Genomic DNA, 18,020 nt, shown 5'->3' on the forward strand with positions numbered 1-18,020 from the left:
ATAAATCATTTTATAGATACCCAACGCTACAAAGAAATCAGTTATACAAACAGATAAAACCTGTCTGTCTCACCGGTGTTGGATCAATCGGCAGAGGAGGCGGCTGGGGGCCGACAGGTAGAGGGCGGGGCATGCACTCTGGAGTGGGTGTGGTCTTGACTTGAGCGTGATCACCTCGATGTTCAGGAGGTCGGCCAGCTGGACGAACGCCACCTTACCTGTCAATCAATCGACCAAAAAAGCTAAATCACAAACACCATATAAAATATTGTTAAAAGTATTTGTATGCGATTATGGCTGATTTCTAATTATTCTGATGACATAACGTTAAGTTTACAGACAATAACACAGTCTTGTGTCTTCCTTAATGTTACCACTTCAGGGCCTGATCACCTGTGTGCAGGTGTGTTTTGATTTATCATCTCATTCAATATACTCTGCACCAAAGACTGATCAGAAACGTGGATCAGGTGTTTAAATGACACCCCAGTATCCTGGTTTCTATTGGAGTACTCCAGGTAGCATAGCCATGTCTCTTAAAACCAGGATGTGATGTGCGACACATAACCAGGAAACAAGTGTTCATGTAAACACACTTAATGAGAGGAAACTAAACTGGACTGACACGTGCCGAGGTTTTATAGTGTTCAGGAGCTCCTTTTCAACTCGTAAAGTTGGAGATTTCAGAGTTTACCGGCAGAAAGTTTCTCTCAAACAGCAGAGAAATAAAAACTGAATAATTACCACCGGGCATCCACGTGTCCTCCTCACTAATATTGTTTCCTGACTTACAACTTTCATCTTGTTTGACATCAGCTATTACAGAAGGGAAGACTTTATGGCCCGGGTTAATGCCTGTCAGACCTCGGGACACAGCCTGACAGGAAGTTTGCAGACGCTACTCAGGGGGGAAAAAACCCTTCGTCTGTTTAGTAGGATTATAAAAAAATAAATCTTGTATTCTCGTAAGAAACACGAAACAGACAAACATTATTCTAATAAAGCATCAGCTGAAATCATTGACATAATTTTATTTTGGCATGCTATTTAATGAAGTCCCGCTCCATTACTAGTATTTGTATACAGGACTGCTGAAAGAAATAAGACACACACTTGTGATGAAATGTATTGATGATTGGTTTCTGGTGGATGTTGCAGCTGCCTCTGCTAGAATGGATTGGAGGCTGGGCCAAAATGATGACTGAGGGTAGTGTTAACGGTGGCTGATTGTGCAGTAAGATAAAATGTAACGTTTGTGTTCAAGTCATTTACGGACCACACGCTGCCCGTGGTGCACCGCATGTTACAAAGATCAAATACATTTCATGTTTCCTCTTTTAATTGTGGGTGAAATAAACCATCCTAACATGCTACTTGGCTTTTATCACAGCTTTTGTTTTATTACTGTTATATATCTGTAAGGCAGGTGTGTGTGTGTGTAAAACGTTAATGTACTGTATCAGGAGCTGCACAGCAAATTTCATTGTACAAGGTGCAATGATACTAAAGGCGTTCTAGTCTGTTCTATAGGGTTAGTTTATCATCAATGCAGCAAGTTACACGTTACCATTATTATGGGAAGTGGGTGAATGCATGATTTAAATGGAGGAGTTTACATCCTGTAATTAAAAACGTATGATGATGGTTTTAAAGACTGACGGCGGTGTAATAATGTGGAACAAACAAAGTTTTGTCCACCTGGCTTCGTGTGATATCTGCTCTTCTGCTCAGTTTGTTCTCAGAATAAAGTTGAACTAGATGATGAAGCAGAGTTTGACTTCCTCCATGTGGAGGATGAGTGTGCAGATAGTGGCTCTGCAGAAAGCTGAGAGAGGTGGTTCACCGGGCAGAGAGCTTCTGCGGTTGCTGGTTGTGGCCAGGCGGCAACCTCCAGTTCTTAAAAGTTAAGTCAATGTGGAAGAGTCTTCTCTGATCAGAAGAGTCTGTAATAACTATTTTATAGTAAAACATCTGTAATAATCTCAGTGTCACCCAGTGAGTGCTTTGTATGGGTACACATATGTATTGAGTGTCGACAATGATATATAGTGTGTGTGTGTGTTACCCACCAATGAACCCCTGGTTGTTGTCGTCGGAGACGCTCCACAGCAGCTCTCTGTGGGCGTTGCTGATGTCGGGCTGGACAAGTTTGACAATTTGGTTCCAGTTAGCCTGTTTCACCACCGGCTCCCCGCCCTCCGCCCTCTGCTCCTGCAGCACGGCAAATGCTCGCACCATCTTGTGCCTTTTGGCCCTCACCAGCTGCCGTACCTCCTCCTGGTGGAGCGACAGAACACCAATGCTTTTAAGACACCTGCTCTCCTTTTTGCTCAACTCCAGACATGAATTTGTCAGTCAAAGGTTTTAAACACATATATGTATACACACACACACACACACACTATACATATATATATATATATACATATATACATATATACACATATATATATATACATATATACACATATATACACATATATATACATATATACACATATACATACATACATACATACATAGATATACATACATACATACATACACACACACTATATATACACACACACACACACACACTATATATATACACACACACACACAAACACACTATATATACACATATATATATTTTTTCCCATTGATTACTTTTTAAAGACTAGTTTTTTTTTTTTAAAGTTTCTTTGATTATAAAAAATAAAAAACTGAAAACAAGAGAGTCAAAGACAAATTAACAAAAAAATAAAATGTAAAAAGCCCATTTCAGAAACAAAACTTTTTGTTGATAATAAAGGTCAATGGCTCACACTTTTTCTACATGTTTTTGTGTGTTTTTGACCACTGAAGTAGAAAATAAACTCGTACAAAATAGGTCTTTTAGAGGGACAGCATATCGTACTGGATACAGCATTTCACTCTATGAGACAAAAGATGAGGACCCAAATGTTTTGTATATTTTTTCCTAAATTAGCGGTTGAAGTAGAGCTGTCTGCAGCAGTTTTAATAGTTTTAACATTAAAATGAAATATAATGTTTACATGGCGTGTTTCAGACTCTGTCAGACCGTCGTACCTTCAGGTATTTCTTGTAGTTGTTGTAGACGACGGCCAAGAAGACGGACATGAAGATGTAGGTGTTGATGAGAATGTACAAGATGAAGAAGATGGCGAAGTAGAAGCTGGCGTTGTACGCCGGCATCCTGCCAACGAGAAGCAGAAGACAAAACATGCAGATAAACAGATGAATGTTTCTGAGAGAGTCACTTCCTTCTTCTTTTCCGTGAGAGCTTCTGACTGCAGACACAAGAACGTGTTGGTGGACACAAGAAAAGAGTCGCTTACAGAAAGACATTTACAAAGTTCATAATAATTCATCCTCACAGAAAAGAATAAAGTAACATCTTTAAAACATGATGGCTGCCGTAACACCGCCATGCTGTGAAGGTGGTTAATGATGTTCTCACCAATATGAAAATATTGTAATTCAATACAATTCAAATTGTTTAATTTGATTTTTAATTTCTTGCTGTGTGGAAAAAACTTCCTCTATTTCATCAGGAAGTACAAAAATACCAGATTTTTAAAATTTTTAAGTACTTTTGTATGTTTTGTACAGTTTCAAACCTCAAGCTAAAGGGAGGAAACTGAAACGGGTGGTGGAGTAGAGGAGGTCAGAGGTCAAAGCTGACCTCAGACCAGGTGAGTGAAGACACGGTGAAGAGAGTTTGTCTTAAAGTCTTACATGACGTCGGGGCTGTTGGCCGTGGTGACGAGGACGTACAGATCGAAGACGATCTCCAGGTAGTTGGTGAAGTACGGAGCGCCATCGATAGTCTTCAGACCTCTGCACAGAAAACACACACTTCTTCATAAAGTGCTGTTTTCATTATAAAACTTGACATAAATACTGAGCCTCAGATTCATAAATAACTGTCTTTGAATTCAGATTAGAGAACGACTTTATACAACTCAATTCATCCAGAGGGATAATGTTGTGTTGCAGATCCTAAATATACGCAATGCCAACAAACATAAACAGGTTTCCCTCTGAGAGAAAACAGGCAGCTCACAGCTCATTTAAAGCTGTTCATAAGTGTCGGATTAAAAATGACTGAATCTCACCGTTTGCCCAGCAGTTTGAGCGCCATGAGGGAGAAGATCAGGAGGCTAAACATGAAGAGCAGGAAGACGTAGAAGATCTGAGGCAGAGCGTTCCGGATGCTTCTGAACGCTCTGCGGAGCTGAACACAAACAAACAGAGTTTATGAAGGAGGACACAAACAACTAATTATTGATGCGTTCAGGCGCCGTCGGCTCAGAGAGTCAAACATTTGCACGTTTGGCAGCAGGAAGTTTAAACAGCAGAGTTCAACTGAACACATTTATGATCCAGAGATTAAAGGACAGACACCGCTGCACGTTTACCTGCGAGACACCTGAACACACACACACAAATTATTTTTGTAGTGGAAGAAAACAAAGACACACACACAGTGATTTAAGAGTCTCTCTTCTCAAACAAAAAATATTAAAATAACCTCAAAAGTTGATTTCCATGACAACATTATTAGAACGGGCGAGACAGGTGAGACAGCTTACCTGCCGTCCCTCTGTGACGTTGACCAATAGCAGCGGGCGCAGGACTCTGGACCAGCGGACAGCGTAACAGTCTGTAGCTATCAGCGCTTCGTAGATGATCATATCGACCAGAGTGAGCTGGACGACACGCAGAAGTCAAACACAGAACAGTTTATTTGAATGTTTCATACAAATTAAATGTAGATTTGCACATTTCAGTTTCTCATCATCTCTGAAAGGTTTTCTTGCATTTTTTCTTCTTTAGGTGGAATCAGTTTTAATTTCACCTGTTTTAAATGTTTACAAACACGAGTTAGTAAGTTTGTGTTTTGAGCAAAATGACTTCGTGATTCAAATGGCCGCCTCACTGATTCACCAGGAAGCTGCTTTGCTTTAAAAAAAAAACAAAAAAAAAAAAACACCGCTGACGGTGCAACATCTCCGGCTAAAGGTTGTTTCACAACAACAGACAGAAAGTCTTCTCAGCACATTCTGAATCTGCAGCTCACAGACAGGAACTCTGCTCACAGCTAAAACCAGGAACTGCTCCGGGTTCAAACAGCACGACTCACCAACTGTTACCAGGACGAAACCCTGACCCGAGCCGAAACACTTCAGTGATTCCCTACAGTGGTTCTGGTTTGGGTGGATCAGATGTCAGTTGTTCTAGTTTTGATTGTTCTTGTTTTGACTGTTTTCTTTGTCCTGGTTTCAATTGTTCTGGTTTTGGTTGATCTGCATTTTTCTTGTTTTGTATATTCTGCAGTACCGTGAGTGGCCACTGGCTGACAGAGAGGCTGATAAACATCCAATTTATCAGAATTTCTATCATTTTTATCAGAACCAAATTTCAGAGTTCAATTTTCCCCTTGCAGCTTAGTAGCCCCTCCCACCAGACTAATGCTGATGTTGATAAGCCCCGCCTACCACAAGGACGACGATGATGCAGATGTTTTTGGGATCTTTCCAGAACTTGTCTCGAGGAATCACTTTGGCGTAGTGAACGAGTCGGAGGGTGAAGACGAGCAGACAGAGCAGCTCCACCAGCATGGTGTACTGAAAGAAACAATAGCATACACACTGCATGTTGATACATGTGATTTTAATGGATCGTCTCAATCACTGGTCTGTGGTACTGGTCTAAACTGGTTTCACTCCTTTCTGCCTAATGAGGCTGTTAGTGTTGCAGATGGTGACTTTAAATCCTCCTCAGTCTGTTGTAATGAAACATCAAAGATCAGACGGTCATGGCCACTTAATATACTTGTTTCAAATTGGCTCGAAAGACGTCGATTACAAATTAAAAAGTACCTCTGAAAATAAATCAGTGTGAACTGTAAACCCTCAGAGTTTGTTTTGACTTGTGTAAATTGAGGACTACAAACAAAGCTTCTTCTATCTGCAGAATGAATGTAGATTGTTTTTCTTACAATGAAGTGCACATAAAAAGAAAGGAAGTATGAAAACAGAACAGCGTTGGTGTGTCAGACGGCGGCGGCCATCTTACCAATGAAGGCACATGGAAGACGGCCGGCTCCTCGAAGATGGCCAGAGACAGATCCACCACGATAAAGAAGAAGAGGAGCACCTTAGGGATCCAGTGATTGTAGCGCAGATACAGTCTGGACACACACACACACACACACACACACACACACGCACACGCACACGCACACACACAGTCGTGTTTTCATGACTTTTGGGGACATTACATTGACTTACATTCATTTCCTGAAGACTTACCCAAACCCAAACCATAACCCAACCTTAACCTAACCTTAACCTAAGCTTAAACCAAGCCTCCACATTTTGGTCCCTCCAAAAAGGCGGGCCCCCACAATGTGACTGTGTAATCAGATGTATGTCCCGACAAGACGGGACACACAGCAGCCTCTAACTGATCACAGAACAGAAGTGTCTTTGTAGTTTTTAAATCAAACAAACAGGAGGAAATAGTGGATTTGTTGGAGACTATTTTCAGCGGCGGATTAATACACATTTAGAGCTCTAGTGAGTGTTTGTGACAGCAGGACAATGTGTGTGTGTGTGTGTGTGTGTGTGTGTGTGTGTGTGTCAAAATAAACTACAGAGTGTGTGTTTATGGTGATGAAGGAACATAGAGACAAAGTGAGGCTCACTGATGAGTTTTTAATAGTTTCTAGACAACCATGGAGCTCTATGGCACAGAGGAAGAAGAGATAACAGGCCGAGTAGATACATCCACTGTTCATTCGAGTCTGAACAGGAAAAAAAAAATGAAAACAATTCCACCAGACTTAATAAAAACTTTAAAATGAGGGGATCAAACCGTCAAGTTTAGCATCAGCGGTTCTGAGAGGTTCTGTTGTGATGGATGGAGTTCAATATGATATTATATTATATAATAGTGATTAAAAAAGCAGGAGATGAAGCGTCTGGATTATAAATGTGCATGTCTCACCTCACAGCCTGAGGCGACGTGTCAAAGTAGATGTTCCTGTTGTACTGAGCGTCTGATACATAGATGGCAGCCAGGTCAAAATCCTGAAACACACATTTATCAAAAGGATGAAACCGGTTTCATTTTCTGACCTCAATCTCATACATTATTTATATATATATATATATATATATATATATATTTTATAGTTGAATTCAAACCTCTGACAGTGTCAACAAACATGCCGCAGCTCCATTGGGGCAGAATTGTTGAGATCAAACTATTAATTGATCGACAGAAAATAAAATAGCAAATATTTTATTTTCCTTTTTCTAGAAAAACACACCAATATTTGTTTTATATCACAGTGAACTTAACATCAAACAACAGACACAACAACAACATAAATCATCTTGGACTCTATTATATATTCATTTTAATATATGTGCTGATAAATCAATTGATAACAAAATATACAGATTAATCGACAATGGAAATAATGGTTAGTTGTTCCTAATAAAGTGGCCTTTGAGAGACTGTCCGACAGGGTAGATTAAATAGATTTTAACACTGCGAAATATATTTAGAGGGATATAAAAAAAGGGGACAATTGTGTGTTAATCATTCACATAAATTAAAATGAATCATTCCGTCTCTTTTAAAGCCAGCTGTCCATCTTTAGATCACAATGTGATCAAACAGTTTGAGCAGCAAAGATGAAACAGAAGAAGCAGCCGAGACCTGACAGAGTTTAGACTTTACTGGAGTTAATCACAAACATGTACTGGAAGTGTCTTCTTCACTGTTTAACTGCTTTATGGTGCAAAAGGGACAAAAGTCCACGAGTTTACTGCTGTCATGTGAAATAAACAAACATGCTGCACAAATGAGTTTAGTTGGTGCAGAAGCATCAGCTGGGAGCGCACTCAGACTCTCACCTCTTTGCTTTTCGCAGCATTTCCTCCGTTTGGGATTCCTTTTCCTGCAGACTCATCAGGAATGTCCTCGCTCTTGTCTGGCTCGGACATCTCTCAAACTTCCGACACGATTAGTCCCAGAAAAAAAAAAGTTCTAAAAGTTGTCCTCACGCTCCTCGAAGAGTTTGCAGACCGAGTCAGTCCGAGTCGGAGTGTTTTTGTGTCTCTGCAGGACAAGAAGTCCAAACTTATTCCTCTTCTCAGTTTGAGTTGTAAACGTCACGGCGGAGCGTCCATCTGAGAGGATCCACATCACATGTTGTCCTCTCTGCTGCACGTTAACGGGTCAGTTTAACCTCCGCCAGGCTTCTTCTGTCTGACTCTGCTGATCCGAGCGTCTTGCTCTAATAAACCCCAGGACGCATGCTGCCTTCACTGACCGGAGGAAATATGGAAGGGAAAAGTTGGAGTTACGTAGTTGCAGGCTCGTGACTGTAAAAAGTAAACTCTGTGATTTAAATATGTTTTTAATTCCCGAGGAGGTAATTATTCATTTTGTTCACCAGTGAGTGACTCTTTTCAATTTTGTTTTAATTTAATGTTAGAAAAAAATAAATCAATATTCAAACAGCAAACTGACCTTTGATTAAAATATGAAGAACACAAGCAAGAAAAAAATAAGAAAATATAACAACAAATATAAGATTGTATATATATATATATATATATATATATCCACATTATTATTTAATCTACTCGTTTAATCATTAACATTTTGGTGATTTTCTGTCTTTTTAAAATTGCTTCCCCTGTTTGACTGAGTGAAACTCGTGCGTTGCATTCAGTTCGATTTTGTGTCAACGCTTGTTTTTGCGGACTTTAATCGGAGACATTGAAGGCAGCACGAGGCGCCATGTGACTCACAGCAGCAGGATAACGGAAACGGAGGAAGAGAGACATTCAAAGACCAAAACACACTGAGTGGAAATACAGAAGAAGGGAGTCAACGACGTTCATGTGAAAGGAAATATCCACCTTAAAACTGATTTTAGAAGTGAAGTCACCAGGGGGGGGCATGAGGATTTACTTTGCAGTTACATTTATTCTCTCAATTTCTTTATAAAACACAAATTATTAAGACTCAACAGGACGCCTTTTCTTATTTTATGTGAAAACAATTGAAACATCGACATTAAAGATTTGTAGTATTTTCATAAAGAAACAGAATCCTCACTTTTTATTGTAAATGTTCTGAGTACATTCTCATGAGATGTGTATAAGATCAGACTGATGTACATTATAGTTTTATTTTAGGGTGTAATTTCCCTTCAAGGCATTCATATGCAGATAAATAATGTCTTTATATTTGTGCTTGTGAATCTACCTCCTGGTTCACATCTTACATTATTAATGTATGCACTTATTGAGCTTAATGAGCCTGACAGAAAGCCACTAGTCAACTCATCATTTCCTTAGTTTTGTATTTATAAGAATAAAACAGCTGCTGAAAATTATTACTCTGCAACAAAGTGAGAATCTGAAGTCTTCAACGTTTCTGTCAGTTTTAAACTTTGCAAATAATTCCTGTATTTCTGTGGATCTGCTGCCTCCTGCCGTTCACTCTGCAGTCTGACAAAAAAAACAATGGAAAGCAGCTTTTTGGGCAAATATCATGAGCAGCACAATGATGCTTTTTTTTTATTTTTTAAATCAAGCTACTTAAAGGGCCAGTGTGTAGGATTTAGGGAAATCTCTACCAGAAATGGAATAAAATACTCAGTGTATAATCGGCTAAAACTAAGAATTGTTATGTTGTCGTTAGCTTAGATTGCTTTTTTAATTTTTGGAATGAGCCCTTCATATCTATATAAGTTGAGGGTCCTCTTCACATAGTCCGCCATGTTGCATCGCCATGTTCCTACAGCAGCCCAGATGGAAAAAAAAAAACAAACTCCGGCTCCAGAGAAGGCCTTTCCCTGTTGGCCACCGTATCTCTGCTACACGCTTGGCACACGGGACAAGTTTCAGTTGGTTGCATTATGCAGCCTCGCCGCTAGATGGCGCCAAATCCACCTCTCTGCACCCATACAAACTGCCCATAGATGACACAAAATGACCTGTAATATATTATGTGTGCGTTTTATTATGTTACAAAAAAATCATCAATAAATAACACCATTTATAAAAATGAAAAACAATACAGTTGAATTAAAAGTATCTAAAATTCATGGCTGAATTTGTGGGGAAGGAGACCGTTGGCCAAATCGTTCCTGATCCTCCAGCAGAGGGCCGAGCGCTTCTTCTCCGTCGGCACGACGTACGTGTTCGGCACGTAAACCCTCCGAGGTTTAGGCTGCAACACAGAACAAGACGTAGCCTCACTGTATGTGATGAAGCTTGTGAAGCCGTCTGTAAACACTGCGGCTCACACTGCGAGGTGGTGTTGACGTGTCTCAGTAACATTTCTTGAGTAATTGTTGGTGTGCAGGTTTGAGACTGGATGTGTTGCACTTTTACTTAGAATATTTGGGAAGCTACTTACTGGTGGAGGTCGGTATGCAAGTCGTTCCTAAAAAAAACAAAAATGTAAAAAAAAAAAAACATGTATTTAGTTACCTTAGATGTGGAGTAACAATTTCTAGTCACACATCTCTAACAACTAAAGCCACGTGTACAAAACAGACTTAGAAAAGCAGGAGCAGGAAAGATCGTTTGAATTTTAGGACAAAAGAGTCAAAACCAAAATATGTGGAGGATTATGCACCTGTTGGGGGAGCCTGAAAGTAAATATTCATAAATGTTTTTTCCGTTGGAGATGTTTTCATACCTTTATCTCCCTGCGTTCAGATCTCCTTTGGTCCTCTCCTGGAACTTTATGCATGGCCCAGTGCTGCTTGTACTCAAAATACCTGCAAGAGACGAGAAAACAAAGGAGTCATCTATAACACCAATATGAATCCAATGGGAGTGTTCATGTCTTTAAATATTGTTGTTAGGTTTTCTTCAACAATGGAAATTCAAATTCAAGTCAATTCAGAACTGTTAAGCTTACTATAACTTACTACAACTATAACTAACTATATCTATAACTTACTTGGCCACTGGGTCGGTCTTCTTCAATGTTTGCTGACTCATCGCTGGTCGGATGACTGAAACATAATTTAGTCTTGTTGAATAATAAAACGGTTTTGTCATTAAAGCGATAATATGAATTAGTACGTTGGGTTTGTGTTGACTTACAGGATTTGGGTTTGGGCCTGAGGTCACCGTCACTTTGAGTTTGAGTCTGTCCAAAATGAAACGGCAATCATTTTGACTGACAGATCAAGACGTTTCATCAGACATGAAACAGTGGAGACTACATTACCCACCATGCCTCTTATGTAGGATTCAAAGGCACTGAAAGAGACTCCGTCCGTCTCTGAGCTCTGGGTGTCGCTCTGACCGGCGACGTCTTCGATCTCCGTCTCAAAGTCGCGCTGAGATGAGGAGAGATGAAGATCAGCCAGACGCTCCTCCAGACAGCTCGCTGCGTTTGGAAAGAAACGACAGACACGACAACAGGGTTTACGACTTTATTTCTTGTATTATATATTCATGACATACTATACTATGAATTATTTACAACTTTATATTAAATGCAATACATTTTTTTACAACTTTTTCAACATACTATATACTTCCATTTTTGACATACTATACTTTTTAAAGATTTTTTTTGAACATTCTTTACAACTGTTTTAATATATACTAAGACTTATATGATTTTTCTCAACATACTATATTATGACATTTTTTACGACTTTTTTCGACACTATAACATGACTTTTTAGAAACACTATACAATGACTTATTAAGAAAAGAAATTCAATATGACTTTTTTGACATAGTATACTCTCACTTTTTAGGACTTTTGAAATACTAAAATTAGCAATTATTTTAGGATGAAAAAAAATAAAAAAATATATCTAAAAAATATATATATTTTATTAGGATGAAGTTTTAATCCCTCGAATTTTAGCCTTCAAACGACCTAACTTTGACACTGTTTCAAAGTTAGAGTTTATATGAACAGACAGCTTAGATGTTTCCAACACAGAGACAGGAAACCGTTTACCCTTCATCTGTCTGAGGTTTCCTTCCCAATCCTCACACATTCTGTCGAACGTCGTCCGGCTGAAATCCACTTTGGAGTCGATAAACTTGATGTCTTTGTTGCTTGAGGACTCATCTGGATCCTCCAACTCCACTTTTTCCTCAATTTCTTTGTCTTCTTTGCCGTCTTGCATGTCTTCTTCGAGCATTTCATATTGTTTGTCCCCTTCATCATCACTCCCACCTTCAGAATTCTTCACATCCACTTTGTCTTCAACTACAGTGTTACAACATTGACGTTCCTCTGATGTTGCATTTGTCCCTTCATCCTCGGACATTGCATGTAGATCGACTTCAAATGTCTCCTCATTCGCCTGGTCTTTATCTTCTCCTGGTTTCGTGTCTGGGATGTCATCCTCTTTCTGCAGATCATCATCTCCACAAAGCGCCACATCAGCTTCAGTCTCGATGTAGTCCGGCTCTGTGGGTTTGAGGTCAAACCAGCCAAAGCTGCACAGCGAAGGATCGTCCTCTTCATCGTCTCTCATCTCAGATAGATCTCCCCGACTGTCTTGATCAAACTCTGTGTGGTTGTCTCTGTAGTCTCCTCCCTCCAGTTCCTCTGGTTTGTAGGTACCGTAGCCAGAGGTCATCAGACTCGGAGCTGCACTGTCAGAGCTGCTGCTACAGCGTTCTTCCTCGTCATCATTATTTCCACCTTCCAAACTCTCCCCGCTGATGTTGACCTGGTTGTTAAGTTCAAACTTTTGAGAGTCCTGGTGAGAGTCTTCTGAATCACTAAGAGGGTTGAAGTCTTCCTCCTCCTTCGAAACCTCCTGAAGAGAGTCTTCTGCATCACCAGAAGGTTTGGAGTCTTCCTCGCTGATCGCTGGCTCAATCTCCACCCCCCCCTCCTCCTCCTGGTAAGAGTCTTCTGAATCGCTAAGAAAGTTGGAGTCTTCCTCTTCCTCCTCCTCCGAAGACTCCTGGAGAGAGTCTTCTGCATCCCCAACAGGTTTGGAGTCTGCCTCTCCGATCACTCGCTTAATCTCCTCTTCCTCCTCCTGGTGAGAGTCCTCTGAATAGCCAGGAGGTTTGGAGTCGTCTTCCTCTTCCGAAGCCTTATGGAGAGGGTCTTCTGCATCGGTAACAGGTTTGGACTCTTCCTCGCTGATCGTTCGCTCAGTCTCCACTCCCTCCTCCTCTGAATCCTCCTGGTAAGAGTCTTCTGAATCGCTAAGAGGGTTGGAGTCTTCCTCCTCCTCCGAAGACTCCTGGAGAGAGTCTTCTGCATCCCCAACAGGTTTGGAGTCTTCCTCGCTGATCGCTCGCTCAGTCACCACTCCCTCCTCCTCTGAATCCTCCTGGTAAGAGTCTTCTGAATCGCTAAGAAAGGTGGAGTCTTCCTCTTCCTCTTGCTCTGAAGACTCCTGGAGAGAGTCTTCTGCATCCCCAACAGGTTTGGAGTCGTCCTCTCTGATCACTCGCTCAATCTCCACCTCCTCTGAAGCCTCCCGGTAAGAGTGTCCTGAAACACCGACAGCTTTGGAGTCTTCCTCGCCGATCTCCACCTCCTCCCCTGAAGCGTCATTATACGATTCCTCTGCATTGCCAACAGGTTCGAAGTCTCCTTCGCCAATCACTGCTTTCTCCTCTTCGTCCTCCTTACCTTCCCGTCGGTCTCCGTCAGACCAAAAGGAGGAGCTGAGAGAATTCTTGTCATCATCCCGCTGAGTGCTGTAGACTTTGTACATGTTGGCGACTTGCACTCCAGCTGAGGTGTGTGATCTGTGGAGGCCGAAGGCTTAACGAAGGAGCTAAGAGGATTAAGCGGATATCCAGGAGCCTCTTCTCAATGCTGAGGCAGCTCGGACTGGTGGCGACCAACGGGATCACATCTCTGCTTTTTTGTATTTAATTCCAGATTGTTTTATCCATTTTAGAGAAGAGTGACAGGAACTCGACACAGCGAATAAAACAGTTACTCGACCACGAGCACACCTCAGTGTTCAGTTTTCATTGTGTATATCGTTTTATTTAACGTTGTCATGCTGCAAAAATTATTTATTCTTGTGGGACAAAAAATATTTGAAGTGAACTTTTGATTTGACATGAAAAGTTTTTTGAAATTTGTAACTTTGTGATTTAAAAATTTAAACTTTTAATTGATTGTTTTAATCTCTTTATTTCTTGTATTTTAAATGACTGGAATTGGTTTTTACCCATTTCATGCTGGTCCAGTTTTCCGCTACCTTAAAGTTCTTCATTTGCCAACATTTATTTATGATTCTATAACTTCTTGATGTTTATTTGCTGAATTGTGGGAAGCATTACAATAACGTGTAGATTACCGTCTTCACTGTAGACCGATTCATCACAGACGAGTGATTCTCCTTTATGTTTCCTGGAGGGAGGAAACAATACAACAGTATTATTGTTACATTTCCAGCATATATGTTATAAAGTACAAAGCTACAGTTTGAGCAGTAACAGTGGATTGACAGTTGTTATTCTCATGTGAGGAGTCACTTGATGATGAATTAAAATGTTCTGCAGCAGACGATTCTGTAGTAAAAGTTTCAATTCAAATCTACTTTAAATCTTTGTCTTTATTCGATGTGTCACACGTTCTGCTGAAATGATTCATCAATTAAAATCTAACTTGAAACTTAAACGATTGATTGAATGAACGGGAAAGTTAAATGAAAGAGTTAAACGAACACCTGTTAGTCTAACCAAACCTACCTGAGGACTTTTCTCTTGATGAAACGTCCCCTGTGGGAGTCGGGGGTGGATGCGTAGCTCTCAGTCAGCAGCGGGTGGAGGGTTTCGTCCGGCTCCTGCTCCTCCTCCTCCTCCTCCTCCACCTGCAGCCTGCTGGGAGCACCTGGAGGCAGCCGGAGATTCAGAGCCACCGAGTGTCGAGCGTACGAATCACAGCGTCCCTGCTGCTGTTCACGGTCTCTGCTCTGACAGCTGGTGAGCACCTGTTGTTAAATGATACATTCTAAAGGTTATTCTTATTTAGTTTGACAATAAGACAAGCCTTCCTATGAACACAAGGGACAAACATTCACAGAATTATCCAGTTTTTCCTTAATAAGGTGGGTAAAAAAATGACAAGATATAAACATAGGAAATGAAACAATATAGAGTACAAAAAACTTCATCTCTGCAAGTGGATGTCACTGCCCCCTCTTGTTTCTGAGGGACAGACACTAAAAACATTAAGGTTACTTTATTGTCTCTCATGGAGAAAGAGACATTGCTGCATCAACACATCACAAAAAAATTATTTTAAATTAGAACACATGTACAAACGTATATAAAAGATTAAAAAACAGCCAATTAATCACAAGCCATTCACTTTTTATGAGTTTTATGAGCACTGGCATACATCTCCAAACACTTAAGTACATAAATTACACACCAACAAACTCTCACTTTACATGTTCACAAGCAAACCCATAATCTGTATTAAAAAAAAATAAAAAAATAGTAGAGTAGTGTGTTGCTAACACCTACCTGTCTGTCATGGTCCACTTTTCTGGCATGTAAGAAAAAGCCTTCACCAGAGCTCTGAAAGTAGCAATGACCAACTGTGAAGACAAACAGACTTCACCAGTTAACACACAACACATCTTAAAAGAAAAATAATTACAGGACCAGTGATTTATTAGTAAAAATAGAATATAATATTCATAACTTAATTTTCCATTCGTGTATAATCACCTGAAACTAAGAATCTTTGTGTTTTCGTTAGCTCAGAATGAACCCTTCAGATCTATAAGGAGCCTTTCTTGTTTTTTACGTTCCCTGAAGGCCACCGTAGTTCTGTGACACGCTGTGAACGGGAGGAGTGAGCGGAGGAAACCTCCTCACTAGATAACACTTAATCAAACACACCCATCCTTCAGACACATAACTGCTGGCATGCTTAGAGAAAAGTCTCGTAAAGATTTTGATATACTACACTATGACTGTTTGTTTTTTTATGACTATCTTTCTGTTTTTCACCACACTAAACTGACTTTTTAATGACATTTTTCAACACGTAGTTGTCTGCATGCTTTGCTTAGAGAAAGGTGTGGTAAAGGCGCTCTGACCTTTCTCTTTGGTGAAGGCAGGAGGACTCGGCTGAGATGTGGCCGGGTTTATCCGAGCGGATGAGGCCAGACTTTTCCATTCTCCACGTCGAACCAGGTCATCAAGATCTGACATTACACAACGAGAGATGTCCAAGTTATAAGACCAGTATTCCTTCTTTAACATCAACGCACAACATAAACAATAGTTTCATTCATGCTTCAGAGGCGGACCTTGCTTGAATTCACACAGCCGGTGTTTCGGTATGTTTTTGTATCCCAGGGCGGCCAGTTGTTCTTCAATTTCATCTTCTGAGAAATGCAGGTTGTCCATAATATTCCTAAGTCAAGGAGGTAGCATAAAACCTGAAGGAAAAAAAAACAAAACACAAAACATAATTTCAACAATACGTTACGTAAAACATAGTAGTACATATATGCTATATTTGTTCTTATTGATGCACAAACAAGTCAACACAAACATGGTGATGCTGCTCAAATATGGAGCAAATTGACCGAAGAGCTCAGACTAAAGCCTGACTTTAAAATCCATCTGTTTAGTAGCTTTTAATTCATTTTCTTTAAAATCAAATATAGTTGTTAGTTTTAAAACGGTGTGCTTTTGCTTGCTTCCTTGTATTGATAATTTGTTTTGTGTGTAATCTGTAACGCACTCTAGGTTTCATTTGGGTAGTTAACCTAAGTGTTATATAAATATGACGTTTGTTGATGCAAATATAAAGTTACAGTTAATATAAAAGAGCGTCGTAAACGCTACATCAGCTGCTATTTAACTAATTCAATTTAAGTACGCTGAGGCTCTTTTGCAAGACGAATTTACTGGTAAACTATTGAGATCTTAGGTAGGAGCGGACGCGAGCTAGGCTAACAGTTAGCAGTCAAACAGAAGTAAATATAAACAAAGTTAGCTAGTTAGAGGCGTTTAACTGGTCCGTTACTTACCTGCGAGAGGAGCGGTTCGCTGTTATGGTGTATTCACGAGGATAACATCACTGGATAAGATCATTAGTAGTATTTATTATCCTTGTGTTATTGTTTACACGTAGAGAACACAGCACCAAGACAACAGCCGCTGGACCAACTCAGTTAACGAGCTTTTGAAAACGACGCCCTGCTCGCGTCTTGGACAAACTTCCGGTCCTTCTTCTTCTTCGTGTTTATTAGCGGTCGGCGAACCTTCCCTCGTGCGCCACCCGCTGGGCTGGAGTGCAACAGGATGTCTGGCACTAAACAATCATTGGTGGAATAAGTATTAAATGTCCATTTTTTAAAAGTAGCAATATCACAGAATAAAAACAGTCCAAACAGTCGACTACAAGAAATGTTTTGCGTATAAAATGTAACTTAGGCCTAAGTTAAAATACAGCAACAAATCTAACGCTACATCTATGCATTGTCAGTTTTTTCTACACTGTAAGAACTCTTCTCAACGGTTGGTTTTAGTGTTAGCTGTGCTACAATGAAAGACACACCTTTGTGTGGTCAAAAGATAAAGTTGTCCGTCTCTACTATCTTGTAACTTCTACAATATTAGTAATTATTTATGTAAACGGAGAACACAGAAAGAACATGAACGAAAACGTAAATGTATCTTCCAGGACCTTCTCTGTACCATAATAACATTACTTTAGGGGCAACAAAATTCAGACGGCTGGCGTTACACGGTTTTGAACTCCACTAGTTTTCAGATTTCTTTCTCATAAATTCATGACTTTAAAATCTCGCAAATTGTGACTTTTTTTCTTGTAAATCTGTCACTATAAACTCAAGAGAATATCCTCATAAATTTATGACTTTAATCTTGGAACTTCTGAGTTTTTTCTCCGGCCCTGTAATTATTAAGTTTTTTAACCTACAATGGCACTACTTTGCAGTCGTAAATACTGCCTAAGGATAGTCTGGTGCA

At 40.0% G+C, this 18,020-nt stretch overlaps 2 protein-coding genes across 3 annotated transcripts in view; both read right to left on the reverse strand.

The window, feature by feature from the left end:
• Positions 1 to 8,320, reverse strand: part of tpcn3 (two pore segment channel 3) — a 14,893-nt gene extending 6,573 nt beyond the window's left edge. For both annotated transcript variants that reach the window (XM_031863018.1, XM_031863019.1), the window contains exons 1-10: positions 7,935 to 8,320; positions 7,018 to 7,100; positions 6,085 to 6,199; positions 5,505 to 5,633; positions 4,599 to 4,715; positions 4,122 to 4,240; positions 3,742 to 3,843; positions 3,073 to 3,199; positions 2,070 to 2,277; positions 74 to 218 (exon numbers count right to left, since the gene is read on the reverse strand). In XM_031863018.1, coding sequence (XP_031718878.1) covers positions 74 to 218; positions 2,070 to 2,277; positions 3,073 to 3,199; positions 3,742 to 3,843; positions 4,122 to 4,240; positions 4,599 to 4,715; positions 5,505 to 5,633; positions 6,085 to 6,199; positions 7,018 to 7,100; positions 7,935 to 8,024 — 1,235 coding nt within the window. In that variant the 5' untranslated portion in view covers positions 8,025 to 8,320. The remainder of the gene's footprint in view (positions 1 to 73; positions 219 to 2,069; positions 2,278 to 3,072; positions 3,200 to 3,741; positions 3,844 to 4,121; positions 4,241 to 4,598; positions 4,716 to 5,504; positions 5,634 to 6,084; positions 6,200 to 7,017; positions 7,101 to 7,934) is intronic.
• Positions 8,321 to 10,054: 1,734 nt separating this feature from the next.
• On the reverse strand, positions 10,055 to 18,014 carry hyls1 (HYLS1 centriolar and ciliogenesis associated). Its single transcript, XM_031863371.1, has 12 exons — positions 17,057 to 18,014; positions 16,328 to 16,459; positions 16,115 to 16,222; positions 15,534 to 15,607; positions 14,754 to 14,995; positions 14,360 to 14,412; positions 11,285 to 11,442; positions 11,154 to 11,199; positions 11,008 to 11,062; positions 10,741 to 10,822; positions 10,456 to 10,482; positions 10,055 to 10,266 (listed from the first exon to the last, which is right to left on the reverse strand). Exons 2-12 carry the CDS (start codon positions 16,425 to 16,427, stop codon positions 10,132 to 10,134), a joined length of 1,080 nt encoding a protein of 359 aa, XP_031719231.1. The 5' UTR covers positions 16,428 to 16,459; positions 17,057 to 18,014; the 3' UTR covers positions 10,055 to 10,131.
• Between the last annotated feature and the right edge of the window lie 6 nt (positions 18,015 to 18,020).

Source organism: Anarrhichthys ocellatus, unplaced genomic scaffold, assembly GCF_004355925.1.
Source record: "Anarrhichthys ocellatus isolate YVR2014 unplaced genomic scaffold, GSC_Weel_1.0 scaffold28, whole genome shotgun sequence".
Classification (NCBI taxonomy): domain Eukaryota; kingdom Metazoa; phylum Chordata; class Actinopteri; order Perciformes; family Anarhichadidae; genus Anarrhichthys; species Anarrhichthys ocellatus.